Below are 13,337 nucleotides of genomic sequence, written 5' to 3' on the forward strand. Positions count from 1 at the left end.
AACGTGAATCTGACAAAAGTAATAATAAGTGAAAAATTAATAAAAAATCAACCAAAGAAAATCAGGCATTGCTTTTGAGTTATGGTTTTAGTTCAACATTGCTTTTTAAAAATGATACCATCTGGAAAAAAAAACTCAGTTTACGTATGAAGAGTGGGCCAAAACACCTGCTGAGAGGTGCTTAAGTTTCAACTGGAATTTACACAAACTGTCTGATTGCAGCGTTTGTTTAAATTCGTTTTATATTTTATATTTTAAAAATATTTCTGTTGTACCACAATTTAAAATCAATGTTTGATTTTTGTTGGTATATTTCATCGAATTTTTAGATCATATTACTTTGATCATATTTGAGTTACTCTGTGACCACTGTGGACTTTTATTTAATTAACAGAGGGATTATATATATATATATATATATATATATATATATATATATATATATATATATATATATATATATATATATATATGTATATATATATATATGTATGTATATATATATATATATATATTTTATATATATATATATATATATATATATATATATATATATATATATATATATATTTTTTTATATATATAAATGAAATATTGAGTAAGTAAGGTCACCTGAGATCCTATTGGAATCAGGAATCTCAGGAGGAATAGAAAATGGATGGATGGATGTAAAAGAGGTAATAATTAGTCACACACCGTAAAAAAACTCATGTCAAATTCAATGTCAGCAAGTCAAGCTAAGAAACAAACTAATAACATACGTAATTTGGATGCCACAAAAAGTGTAATACTGTTTGTGCAACTTTTAAAGTATTACCCCATCCACCCTTGCCCCGATTGTTCATGAAATAAAGAAATGACCGAAGACAGTGAAGTGTGTTTGCCAGACAGGAGACAAGCAGCCAGAAAGAAGTATGAGTAAAACAAACACACTAGTATCTGCTTTGTTTGCATAGTTTCTGCATGTTTTATTGCATACTGACTCTATAAGTCTTGTTGTGTCACTTTCTGATAAAAACAAACTAACCAAAAAAAAAATGATTAAACAAGTTAAAAGTACACTGGAAGGCTGCTCTGGAATGCTAGGCGTATACAACTATGTTATTGAGTCACTCAGGCCACCATTTGTTGATTTTCTAAAATTCTTCATCCTAACACTTGGAAACATGTCAAACATGACTTACTTGAGGTCACATAAGCATTCACCTTGCCGTTTGCATGCAAGTCATTTATACATAAACGTAACTAGAATCACACACTTTTTGTCTACGCAGATTCTCCTGTCCAGACTTGGCCCTTGTACTTTTCCTCAAAATTGAGAATGTCGTCAAAATCTGTGAATATGAACAACTTTTTAAATGTGAAAATAATTCATTTTGTGGATAACTCAGATTTGCAAAAAGTTCTGGCTAAATTTAAAGTTTGAAGGAGATGCTTTTTTTTACATAGTCTATATGTGGTAAATCTAACAAAAGTATCTACTCAAGTTATTTAATGAATGGCGGCACGGTGGACGACTGATTAGCACATCCACCTCCTAGTGCAGAGGTCGTGGGTTCAAATCTGGGTTCTACTCCCTGTTTGAAGTTTTCTATGTGCCTGCGTGGGTTTTCTCTGGGTACTCTAGTTTCCTCCCACATCCCAAAAATATGTACAGTATGGTAGGTAATAATGAGTCTGGCAACACCGATGGGTCGGCGCATGTGTCAAGCTCAAACAGCGAAGCCCGTGTCGGTGCACGTATCGCTTTAAGAAAGTCACGTGACCGAACGAGCAGCAGTATAGTCAAATGATAGCAGCAAACGTCTGTTAAAGGAAGCGCATTATCAACGAGATGGATCTGCTAAAACAATATCTGATCTCTGCCGGTTCATCCTCGAAGTTATCAAGAATTATGGAGCAGGCCCAGTCAGATACTGGGACAATCAAAAGACCCATTACACTGCACTCCAGCCTCATCTGTGCCGTGTGAGCGGGTGTTTTCAATGGCTGGAGAAATTGTGTCCAAAAAGCGCGACAGGCTCAATTTCAAAACATTGGAAAAATGTTTTGTTTGAAATAAAAATGTGTAAAAAACAAATCCCAGTGCACGAGCATCCTCTTTCACAACACGTTCACTTCGATTTTCATGTTATGATACAGTGCCTTGCGAAAGTATTCGGCCCCCTTGAACCTTTCAACATTTTGCGACATTTCAGGCATCAAACATAAAGATGTAAAATTTTTATTTTGTGTCAAGAATCAACAACAAGTGGGACACAATCGTGAAGTGGAACGAAATTTATTGGATAATTTAAACTTTTTTAACAAACAAAAAACTGAAAAGTGGGGCGTGCAATATTATTCGGCCCCTTTACTTTCAGTGCAGCAAACTCACTTCAGAAGTTCAGTGAGGATCTTTGAATGCTCCAATGTTGTCCTAAATGACTGATGATGATAAATAGAATGCTCCTGTGTGTAATCAAGTCTCCGTATAAATGCACCGGGTCTTTGATAGTCTCAGGGTTCTGTTTAAAGCGCAGAGAGAACCATGAAGACAAAAGAACACACCAGCCAGGTCCAAGATACTGTTGTGGAGAAGTTTAAAGCCGGATTTGGATACAAAAAGATTTCCCAAGCTTTAAACATCTCAAGGAGCACTGTGCAAGCAATTATATTGAAATGGAAGGAGTATCAGACCACTGCAAATCTACCAAGACCCGGCCGTCCCTCCAAACTTTCATATCAAACAAGCAGAAGACTGATCAGAGATGCAGCCAAGAGGCCCATGATCACTCTGGATGAACTGCAGATAACTACAGCTGAGGTGGGAGAGTCTGTCCATAGAACAACAATCAGTCGTGCACTGTCTTTATGGAAGAGTGGCAAGAAGAAAGCCATTTCTCAAAGATATCCATAAAAAGTCTCGTTTAAAGTTTGCCACAAGCCACTTGGGAGACACACAAACATGTGGAAGAAGGTGCTCTGGTCAGATGAATCCAAAATCAAACTTTTTGGCCACAATGCAAAACGATATGTTTGGCGTAAAAGCAACACAGCTCATCACCCTGAACACACCATCCCCACTGTCAAACATGGTGGTGGCAGCATCATGGTTTGGGCCTGCTTTTCTTCAGCAGGGACAGGGAAGATGGCTAAAATTGATGGGAAGATGGATGGAGCTAAACACGACCATTCTGGAAGAAAACCTGTTGGGAGTCTGCAAAAGAACTGAGACTGGGACGGAGATTTATCTTCCAACAGGACAATGATCCAAAACATAAAGCCAAATCTACAATGGAATGGTTCACAAATAGACGTATCCAGGTGTTAGAATGGCCAAGTCAAAGTCCAGACCTGAATCCAATCGAGAATCTATGGAAAGAGCTGAAACTGCTGTTCACAAACGCTCTTCATCCAACCTCACTGAGCTCGAGCTGTTTTGCAAGGAAGAACGGGCAAAAATTCCAGTCTCTCGATGTGCAAAACTGATAGAGACATAACCCAAGCGACTTGCAGCTGTAATTGCAGCAAAAGGTGGCACTACAAAGTATTAGCACAAGGGGGACGAATAATATTGCACGCCCCACTTTTTAGTTTTTTATTTGTTAAAAAAGTTTAAATTATCCAATACATTTCGTTCCACTTCACGATTGTGTCCCACTTGTTGTTGATTCTTGACAAAAAAAATTAACTTTTATATCTTTATGTTTGAAGCCTGAAATGTCGCAAAATGTTGAAAAGTTCAAGGGAGCCGAAAACTTTCGCAAGGCACTATACATGTTGACTGTAACTAAAAAAAATCAAATGTATTTTAAATTTAAATGAATATACGAAAGAAAACAATAAAAAATATAATTTCTTAAATTAATTAATGTATATACTAGGTCATCAAATCAGTGTCAGTTGAGTCTGTCAAGTAGGTTGCCTGTAGTATTTTTAAGGTCCAGCAGGAGTCAGCAGTCAGCGACACAGTATCGACACAGTATCAACACAGTGTCAATACAGTTTGGCAATGTGTCGAAACGATACACGACGCCTCAAGGACCCATCACTAATGTAGGTTAATTGTACTCTTGAAATCGTCCCAAGGTCTGATTCTGCGTGTGCGTTTGTGTGCAGGGATGAGAATGCCAAATGTGGAAAAAAAACACTGAGAAGTCGCCGGGAGTCTGGGCGGGTCACATTGGCTACTTACGCACGCGCACGCACGCACGCACGCACGCACGCACGCACGCACGCACGCACGCACACACACACACACACACACACACACACACACACACACACACACACACACACACACACACACACACACACACACACATTGTGCTTGGGCCTGTCTGTAAGTGCTTGCTGAGCCTGCAGATGTGATTGTATGTATGTGTGTCTATATATATATATATATATATATATATATATATATATATATATATATATATATATATATATATATATATATATATATATATATATATATATCGTAATTTTCGAACTATAAGTCGTGTTTTTTTTTTTAGTTTTAGGGCGACATACTGAGGAGCGACTTTTGTGAATTTTTTCACAAATAAACAAGTAAAAAAATAAACGTGCCTTTGTGTTTTGTTGTTTTGATGAGCTCCTTAATGTTCCTAGTGCCGCGACCACCATAGCCGATCATGACAGAGAATACACAAAACCTTCCCCGGGATATCTACTTTACGGATATGTTCCGTCAGGCACGTGGTTACGCACTGTTCCGAGTTGTAAGATGACGCTGCTCTCGAGCCATGCCCATCTGAAGCAGTTCTTGATCCCGTTCGACTTGTCGATTTCCTTGGCACGATCCTCGTCTTTTTTCTCCAAAACTTTAGCCATGCTGGTGAAAACTTTGCTGAGTAGGCCCTAAATCTATCCAAGTAAATACCTCATCTACAAGTGATGAAAACCCAATCGCAAATTCACATTGTGGCGGTGTAAAAACACTTAGTTCTCCGCGTAAGTTAACAAGTGGAAATGATGTGACGAAACTAGCGCCAAAATGCTGCCCAAGATAAGGCGGATGTCGCATCACTGGCGCCAGTGAGTTAGGTTTACAGAGGCAAGCCGATTTCTGTACTCAGAGCTTAACTAATTTTGCCTTGAGATGTGCCAAAAGATGCCGTTGTGGTGGGTGGGCAAATGCTCACTCGTCGCCGAGGCTGCCCAGCCAGCTGGCCGGCAGCTTCCCCCCGCCCATATTTAAAACAAAATTCTCAACAGATTTACACCATTCACGAAAATGATACTTTTGACGGAAAAAAATATGGAAATCCGCGGACCCGCAGAAAATTCTCATCCCTGGTTGTGTGTGCTTGCGTCCGTGCGTGTGTGTTTGTATGGTTGTCTATGTGTGCCCTGCAATTGCCTGGCAACCAGTTCAGGTTGTACCCCACCTACCGCCCCAAGACAGCACGTGATGATAAGCAGTTAAGATAATGAGTGGATGAATTCAATTAAGACTGTGCTTATGATTATGCTTTGGCTGGAAGATGCGTGAAAGACATTCACAAGTCAGTCATTCGCCGATGCGAGAATCTGCGCAGTCAGACGTGTGTGACTTTTCGCTCCTATGGACACGGGATAATTTGGCCCATAGCATCTAAATTAATCACTATATGATCACTGAAATGATTAAAGCTTTTTTAATTGATAAAATTCTGAGAGTTTTAAGTAAAGTGCCACTTTAAGACTTGACAAAGCTGCTGTGGGATAGAAAGTGGAAATGAAGGCACATTGTTTTGAGGGTAGAGTGCGCGGTAGTGGGATGTATGCCTGTTATATCAGGTCCAAAGGAACTATAAAGCTGTGAAGATTTGCAAGGGTATCATCATCTTTTGCTCAAGGTGTGCCTGGGCTCATTGGTGAATAGGTAACTCAGGTTGATGTGATTTGCTTCATGTGAGCAAGCCCATACGAGTGAGTTTGGCTGAAAGGAAAGCATGGAGGACAAACACAACTGGCTTTGGACCCGGCTGGAGGTCAAATACCTATTAAGGGAACAATAAAAGGACAGAAAATGGGAGAAATTTTATAAGCAGTGGATTTTGGATTAATCACATCTTGAAACTTTGAGACAAAACAGAGTAAACTACTTGGCTACCACCAGCTTCCCCCATCCCCTTATGCAATAGCTGTGTTACGACTCTCTACACTAAGTTGGAGACCAGCAAATTTGTTTGCACATGACCCCTCCAAATTCTTTATCGTTTGTCGCACTGATGAGACAATATGAAAGCTTACAAAAGCTAATGGAGAGAACCACACTTTGATTTGTATTTTCCTGTATCCATCCACTCTCTTCTGCTTATCCAGGGTCAGGTCATAGAGGCAGCAGCTTTAGCAGGGAGGCCAAGACCTTCCTGTTCTCAGCCATGTCTTCCAGCTTTTCCCGGGAAATCCCAAGGCATTTACAGGGCAGCCAGGAAACAGTCTCTCTAGCGTCTCCTGGGTCATCCTTTTGGGTCTGTTCCTGATGGGACGTGCCAGGAGTTATTAACTAAATGCCTGAGCCACCTCAACTGACTCACGCTCCATGCAGAGGAGCAGCAGTCTGACCCTGAATCCCACCCTATTGCTAAAAGAGAGCACGGACACCCAGCCGATGAAATTCATTCCGCTTGCTTGTATCTGGGGACCCTGTTCTTTCAGTCATGATCCGGAGCTCATGACCATAAATGAGGGTAGGAACCTAAATTGACTGGTAAATCGAGAGCTTCGCCTTCCGGCTCAACTCCCCCTTCACAACAATTCAACTGTCTCTATCACTGCACTAGGTTTTAATTTGATTTAATTTTAAAATAATTCTAATTCCTATGATCCGGTATCCCAAAATGCCAGGACCTCAATATTGACATCTCTGCAAGGGCCCTTTATAGCTGCTCAAGTTTTTTTTTGTGTGTGTGTGCAATTTCTTTGTTGAATCAAATAAAGCAATCAAAAACACAATCTAACTTTAAGTTGAATTGTAATGTGTTAAATTACTCAATACTCAAAGTCATATTAGTGTCTCATGTTATACAACATGTCACAACTTACCATTTCTCCCTCAGGACCCCCAAAATCAAGATAAAGATTGTGTATTCCATCGTCACCAGACATTTTGAGTTTTTCATAAGGGTATCTGAACAACAAAGCGCCACTGGCTGGTCCGGCTGGCTCGCTCATAACAGTGAAGCCTTTTTCATAATGCAGTGTCAGCCGGACATCTTGTCTGTTGAATGTGCAGCCTGCGGGAAAAATGGTATAGTCACAATTAGTGGATGTTAGTGAGAGGAAAGGTGAGTAGGTTGTATGTAATTTGCAGTATTTTTTCCATATATCTCGACAAATAATGAAAATACACAAGTATTTGTCTAGCAACAGGTTGAGGTATAAAAAATGTAAAAGGTTAAAACTGTTGCACTGAGGGCTAACTGTCTGCTGGTTTATACCTGTTTTTTTTGTGTGTGTTGAACTTGCACCACAGCTGAAATGGTTGTTAATTAACTAATCTTAGGGAGCTGACTCGCAATAGGACTAGTCAACAGCGTAGTTCCAACAACACGAGCTACTCTGATATAGTGATACACGTCGGCGCCAATGATGTTAGGATGAGGCAATCTGAGATCACAAAGAGAAACATAGCGAGGACTTGTGATCTCGCCAGAAAGATGAGTCAGCATCGAGTATTTGTCTCTGGCCCGCTGCCTGGGAGAGGCTCTGATGAGAGGTTTAGTAGATTAGTCTCCCTTAATCGATGGATGGCTGGGTTCTGTAAAAAGCAGGGACTGTATTTCATAGATAACTGGTCCTCCTTCTGGGGCCGCCCCGACCTGCTGAGGAAGGACGGCCTTCATCCTAACCGTGAAGGCGCCTTCACTCTTTCTAGAAATAAAGATTACTGTTTGAGCCACTCATGACAGGTCACCTTAGAGCAGGCCGGAGCACAGGTGACTAGACCACCTGTCAGGATGGGTTTGGAGTCAGTTAAGTTAAAGTTAACTAGCGCTAGGCTAGACTTCCAGCATGCACATAGCTCCTTGTGTAGACTAGAGCGTCACAGTTTGAATAGTGCTACAGTACACATGAACACACTTTCTACTGAGGTCGCAGACAAATCCAATCGCTCCACCCCGACCGGTACAGCTGATGATATGGTGCCTGTTTCAGATAATATTACGTGTGTACCAAATATTTACTATCAAATTCCTACGGTCGTATCGTCCCACCGCGCGAATAAACAATTGAGAGGTGATGTCAGGCCTAGAGAACACAATCTTACTTTCATTTCGTTCAAAAATCCTCTGATAAATACAAACCCTGACCAACCGATTACACTTAAACTTGGTTTTATGAATACTAGATCGCTTCATACAAAAGCGGTTCTCGTTAATGACCTCATCACGGAACATAATCTAAATATATTTGGTCTTTGCGAGACCTGGTTAAAACCTAATGAACTGCTACCGCTTAATGAGGCCTCGCCTCCAAATTTTGTGAGCTCGCATGTGGCGCGTCCTCGAAAAAAGGGTGGGGGTGTTGCCCTCATCTCAAATTCCGATCTTAGATTTACGCCTCGTTCGATTAACATATTTAAAACATTTGAAGTTCTCACTGTCCGATCCACCGCTTTACCGTCATTTTATCTTGCTGTTATTTACCGTCCACCTGGGGCTTACGCTAGCTTCCTGGATGAATTTTCAGAATTGGTGGCTGATCTAGTGACAAACGCGGATAATATAATAATCATGGGCGATTTTAACGTCCACATGAATTTACCGTCAGAGCCACTTACTTCGGCGTTTCAGACTCTAATTGATACGTTTGGTTTTACACAAGCCGTACAGGTAGCAACGCATAAGAATGGTAATACCTTAGATTTGGTATTATCCCGAGGACTGGCAACCTCTAATATAACAGTACTGCCATACACTACTGTTTTGTCTGATCACTACTTAATAAAATTTGAAATTTTAGTTCTTAGTCAAAGACAAGAGAGCAATCAGAATTATAGCAGCCGTAATATTAACTCCATGACTGCGACTGCGCTATCTGGGCTACTGCCACCAGCAACTGCCGTATTGCCCTCATATACCGGCTCTATTGATAATCTTACAAATGAATTCAATGCTACATTGTTAAATGCCATTGATTCTGTGGCGCCGCTACGTCTAAAAACTCGCCGTAGACCGCCTACTCCGTGGTTCACAGATGAAACACGTTCACTTAAACAATTAAGTAGAAAGCATGAGCGCAAATGGCGTTTAACCAAACTTGAGGTTTTCCATCAGGCATGGTGCGACAGCCTCCTGAAATATAAAGATGCGCTTATCTTAGCAAAAACTCGTTATTTTTCGCAGATCATTAATCTCAATAAGAACAATCCTAAATACCTATTTGATACGGTGGCAAAGCTAACACTACGCCAGCCAACCCCCGATAGCTCCTTTCACTCGGCTGACAAGTTCATGAAATTTTTTGCTAGAAAGATTGAATCCATTAGGGATGAGCTCAAGATGACCATTCCGATCACTCAGTCGGGACCGCCGATTACCGGCGCCGACAATCATGCAATAACCCTTTCAAATTTTAAAAGCGTGTCCCTCGAAAGGCTTACACAATTAGTTAGTGCGGCTAAACAAACAACATGTTTACTTGACCCGCTTCCAACCAAACTATTTAAAGAATTATTTCAAATCTTAGGGCCGTCCGTTCTAAATATAATTAATCTGTCTATCTCCTCTGGGATAGTGCCAACAGCCTTTAAAACCGCTATCATTAAACCGCTACTTAAGCGACCAAATCTTGACCCGGACTGTCTCAGTAACTATAGGCCAGTTTCAAATCTCCCATTCATAGCAAAACTGCTTGAAAAAGTAGTAGCGCAGCAGCTTATTGATTACATGGTCGCTAATAATCGATATGAATCTTTTCAGTCTGGGTTTAGAGCTAATCATTCCACTGAGACAGCACTTGCTAAAGTGACTAATGATCTCCTCTTAGCTATGGATTCAAATACTTCATCGGTATTGTTACTACTCGATCTTAGTGCTGCCTTCGACACTGTTGACTTCAATATTTTATTAGAGCGTCTTAAAGGTTGTGTTGGTATTTCGGGGTCAGCACTAGGCTGGTTTCATTCGTATCTATCAGACAGGACGCACCGAGTGGTCCATGGCAATGCGTCCTCTGAGCTCTATAAAGTTATGTGTGGTGTCCCACAGGGATCGGTACTAGGACCAATTCTATTTAATATTTATATGACTCTGCTTGGGAACATAGTACGTAAATATAATATTAGTTTTCAATGTTACGCGGATGACACCCAATTATATATGCCATTATCAATGACAGATCCGCGGGACTGTTGTAATCTTGAGGCATGCCTTGCAGAGATCAAGCAATGGATGTCTCTCAACTTCCTTCGTCTTAACCCAGATAAAACTGAGATGTTGATAATTGGTCCAGCTCGTTATCAACATTTATTTAAGGAAACCGCTATAACTCTAGATAGCCGTACTATCACTCAGAGTGATACTGTAACTAATCTCGGGGTAATATTTGACCAAACGCTCTCCTTTCAAAAGCACATTAAGAATATAACCAGAATAGCATTTTTTCACCTTCGTAATATTGCTAAGATTCGCCCGATCCTCTCGACCGGTGATGCCGAAATTATTATACATGCATTCATCACGTCGCGCCTGGACTACTGTAATGCATTATTCTCTGGTCTTCCCAAGTCCAGCATCAAAAGTCTACAGTTAGTACAAAATGCTGCTGCAAGGCTGCTCTCACGGACAAGAAAATTTGATCACATTACCCCAATATTAGCCAATTTACACTGGCTCCCGGTCCATTTAAGATGTGACTTCAAGGTTCTTCTATTAACCTATAAATCATTGCTTGGCTTAGCGCCTTCATATCTCGTCAACTTAGTTGTTCCTTATGTTCCGTCTCGTAACCTTCGTTCGCAAAACGCTAGTCTTTTAGTGACACCGAGGGCCAAGAAAATGTCTGCAGGGGCTAGAGCATTTTCTATTCGGGCTCCAGAGCTCTGGAATGCCCTGCCAATGGATATTAGAACTGCTACCTCAGTAGAAACATTTAAGACACGTTTAAAGACGTATTTCTATGATATGGCCTTTAATTAACCTGTAGTAGCCGATTCGGCTGGAGTTTGTTTTTGCTCCCTCTCCCCGACCCCACTCCCCCCACCCCTCCCCGGCTGGGGAGGTGGTTAGGTGACACCCAAGCTGACGACGGCTATCTAGATTCTCGTGGACCAATTCAGCATGAGGGAACTGCAGCGGAATACCCTCCTAGAGGACACTGCCAGGACAATCGAAGGCACCTCCGACAGCTCTTCGCTTTGGCCTGGACATCCACTTTTTGATTTCAATATTATGTATTTTATGTGCCCTCTTTGCATCCATTGCAGCCTGGTGATCCTGAAAGGGGGATCCTTCCATCTGTGGTCCCTTCTCAAGGTTTCTCATTTTTCCCCTGGTAGGGGTTTTTGAGTTTTTCCTTTCCCTTTTGGGAGCCCAAGATCAGGGGATGCTTTGAGAATTATTGTCAATTGATTGTCTATGTGAAGCCCTTTGAGACTGCTTGTGATTTAGGGCTATACAAATAAACTTGACTTGACTTGACTATGGACTGACAGGAACAGAGTGTTTACTTGAGGTAAGTGGTATCAAATTAAACGTGACTGGATCGAGGAGATGTTGAGTGAAGCGTTTGCTCATGATTATCAGCACAAGAACAAAGCCATATACTGGAATGTACGAACGTACTGGATGAATGTTATCATATAAAAACACGTTGTAACTTCTCAAAGCAAGACAGCATTCTTGCCACACACGTACGCACACAGTCAAGACACTCACATACAAAAATTTGCATATAGTAGGGTATTGTTAGACTTGGAACCACCTCCTACCAGGTCGAATGCAAAAAAGGCAGCAAAGTCAAAGTGGAACTTCTAAAGATCTTGGGAGGTCTGAGAGCTCCACTTAGCCCTTGTTGCGCAACAAGTATTGTTGGCTCAGGTTGTATTCTTGGTCTCCTGTCCCTTTCTGGTGCATATCTTATTGTTAATAGAATAACCCTATCAGGACAATTGCAGTCACTCAAATTTTAATTGCATGCTCGATTAATTTGCAGCAAAATAAAATAATCTAATTAACATGTTAGTTATTACAAAAATAATAGTGACCTCACAGTAGTTGCTACTCGGGCCCTAATAATCAAGAGTAGTAATAATAATAATAACAATAATAATAATAATAATAATAATAATAAGAGGGCGGCTCGGTGATGCACTGGGTAGCACGTCTGCCTCACAGTTAGAAGGGTGCGGGTTCGATTCTGGCCCTCCCTGTGTGGAGTTTTCTCCGGGCACTCCGGTTTCCTCCCATATCCCAAAAGAAAACCATGGTTGGTAGGCCGATTGAGCACTCCAAATTGTCCCTAGGTGTGAGTGCGAGTGCGAATGGTTGTTCGTCTCTGTGTGCCCTGCGATTGGCTGGCTACCAGTTCAGGGTGTCCCCCGCCTACTGCCTGATGACGGCTGGGATAGGCTCCTGCATGCCCGCGACCCCCGTGGGGACAAAGCGGTTCAGAAAATGGATGGATAATAATAATAATAATAATAACTAGAATTGGCAATTTCTGGAGAAATTGCGTGTGAAGGCGAAGGCACTTCACACTATTGTGGGACTCGAAATGATGATTAAATGAAATAAAAATGGTAAATTAATAATAAAGGAATATAAGAGTTTGATCTTAAAGTAGTTCATTAAACATCCTGTGTATGAGAGTATGAAACTGTAAAGTGCTGAGTGTGTGACGGTGGAGACAAAACAAGATATGTGGGCAAGGATGTGCACGAATGAAATGTTCCAGAACAAACAATAACGCAGGAGCGGCAAGGAGTACAAGATGACCCAGGGGCAGCTGGTAGATAACAACTGGTGACCCTGGAAGGAAAACTACAACCAGGAGGAGCGAGCAAGTGATTCGGCAGGAGAAGAAAGACCAATGAGAGCAAGCTAAAGTTAACTGCAGTTTACACATAGCCAATAGAATAATAACAGAATGCCTTTGTTGATGTGCCATTTGCATATTGTGTAGTATAACTAATGGCTGGGCAACTCGGATGTAGAGTACGTCTGCTGGTGGCAACAGAGGCGTACAGAGGTGTATTGAGAGGGACCCGAGACCCAGGGGATGTATTAGATTTGTGTGTTAGGAATAAATCCACTCGTGTGTGAAAACGCCGGCTTCCTGATACCTTTCTATTGCAGAACGAGCGCGCATATTGTTGGATGAGTGGCAGTTGGGTAAGGTCACAA

At 41.2% G+C, this 13,337-nt stretch overlaps 2 protein-coding genes across 2 annotated transcripts in view; one reads left to right on the forward strand and one right to left on the reverse strand.

The window, feature by feature from the left end:
• Window positions 1-4,488: 4,488 nt before the first annotated feature.
• The window catches only part of sntb2 (syntrophin, beta 2), a 77,819-nt gene continuing 68,970 nt past the window's right edge, over window positions 4,489-13,337 (reverse strand). Inside the window, exons 6-7 of the mRNA XM_085913300.1 lie at window positions 7,036-7,226; window positions 4,489-5,987 (exon numbers count right to left, since the gene is read on the reverse strand). Coding sequence (XP_085769426.1) covers window positions 5,895-5,987; window positions 7,036-7,226 — 284 coding nt within the window. The 3' untranslated portion in view covers window positions 4,489-5,894. The remainder of the gene's footprint in view (window positions 5,988-7,035; window positions 7,227-13,337) is intronic.
• LOC147056198 (uncharacterized) lies at window positions 8,316-11,597 on the forward strand (the record flags this gene model as incomplete). The annotated part of the gene is made up of 2 exons (XM_085913680.1): window positions 8,316-8,920; window positions 9,590-11,597. Coding segments are annotated over 2 exons (2,148 nt in total), but the record flags the coding sequence as incomplete, so codon positions are not given.

The sequence above is a fragment of the Syngnathus leptorhynchus genome, chromosome 6 (genome assembly GCF_054491065.1).
Source record: "Syngnathus leptorhynchus isolate UIUO chromosome 6, UIUO_Slep, whole genome shotgun sequence".
NCBI lineage: Eukaryota > Metazoa > Chordata > Actinopteri > Syngnathiformes > Syngnathidae > Syngnathus > Syngnathus leptorhynchus.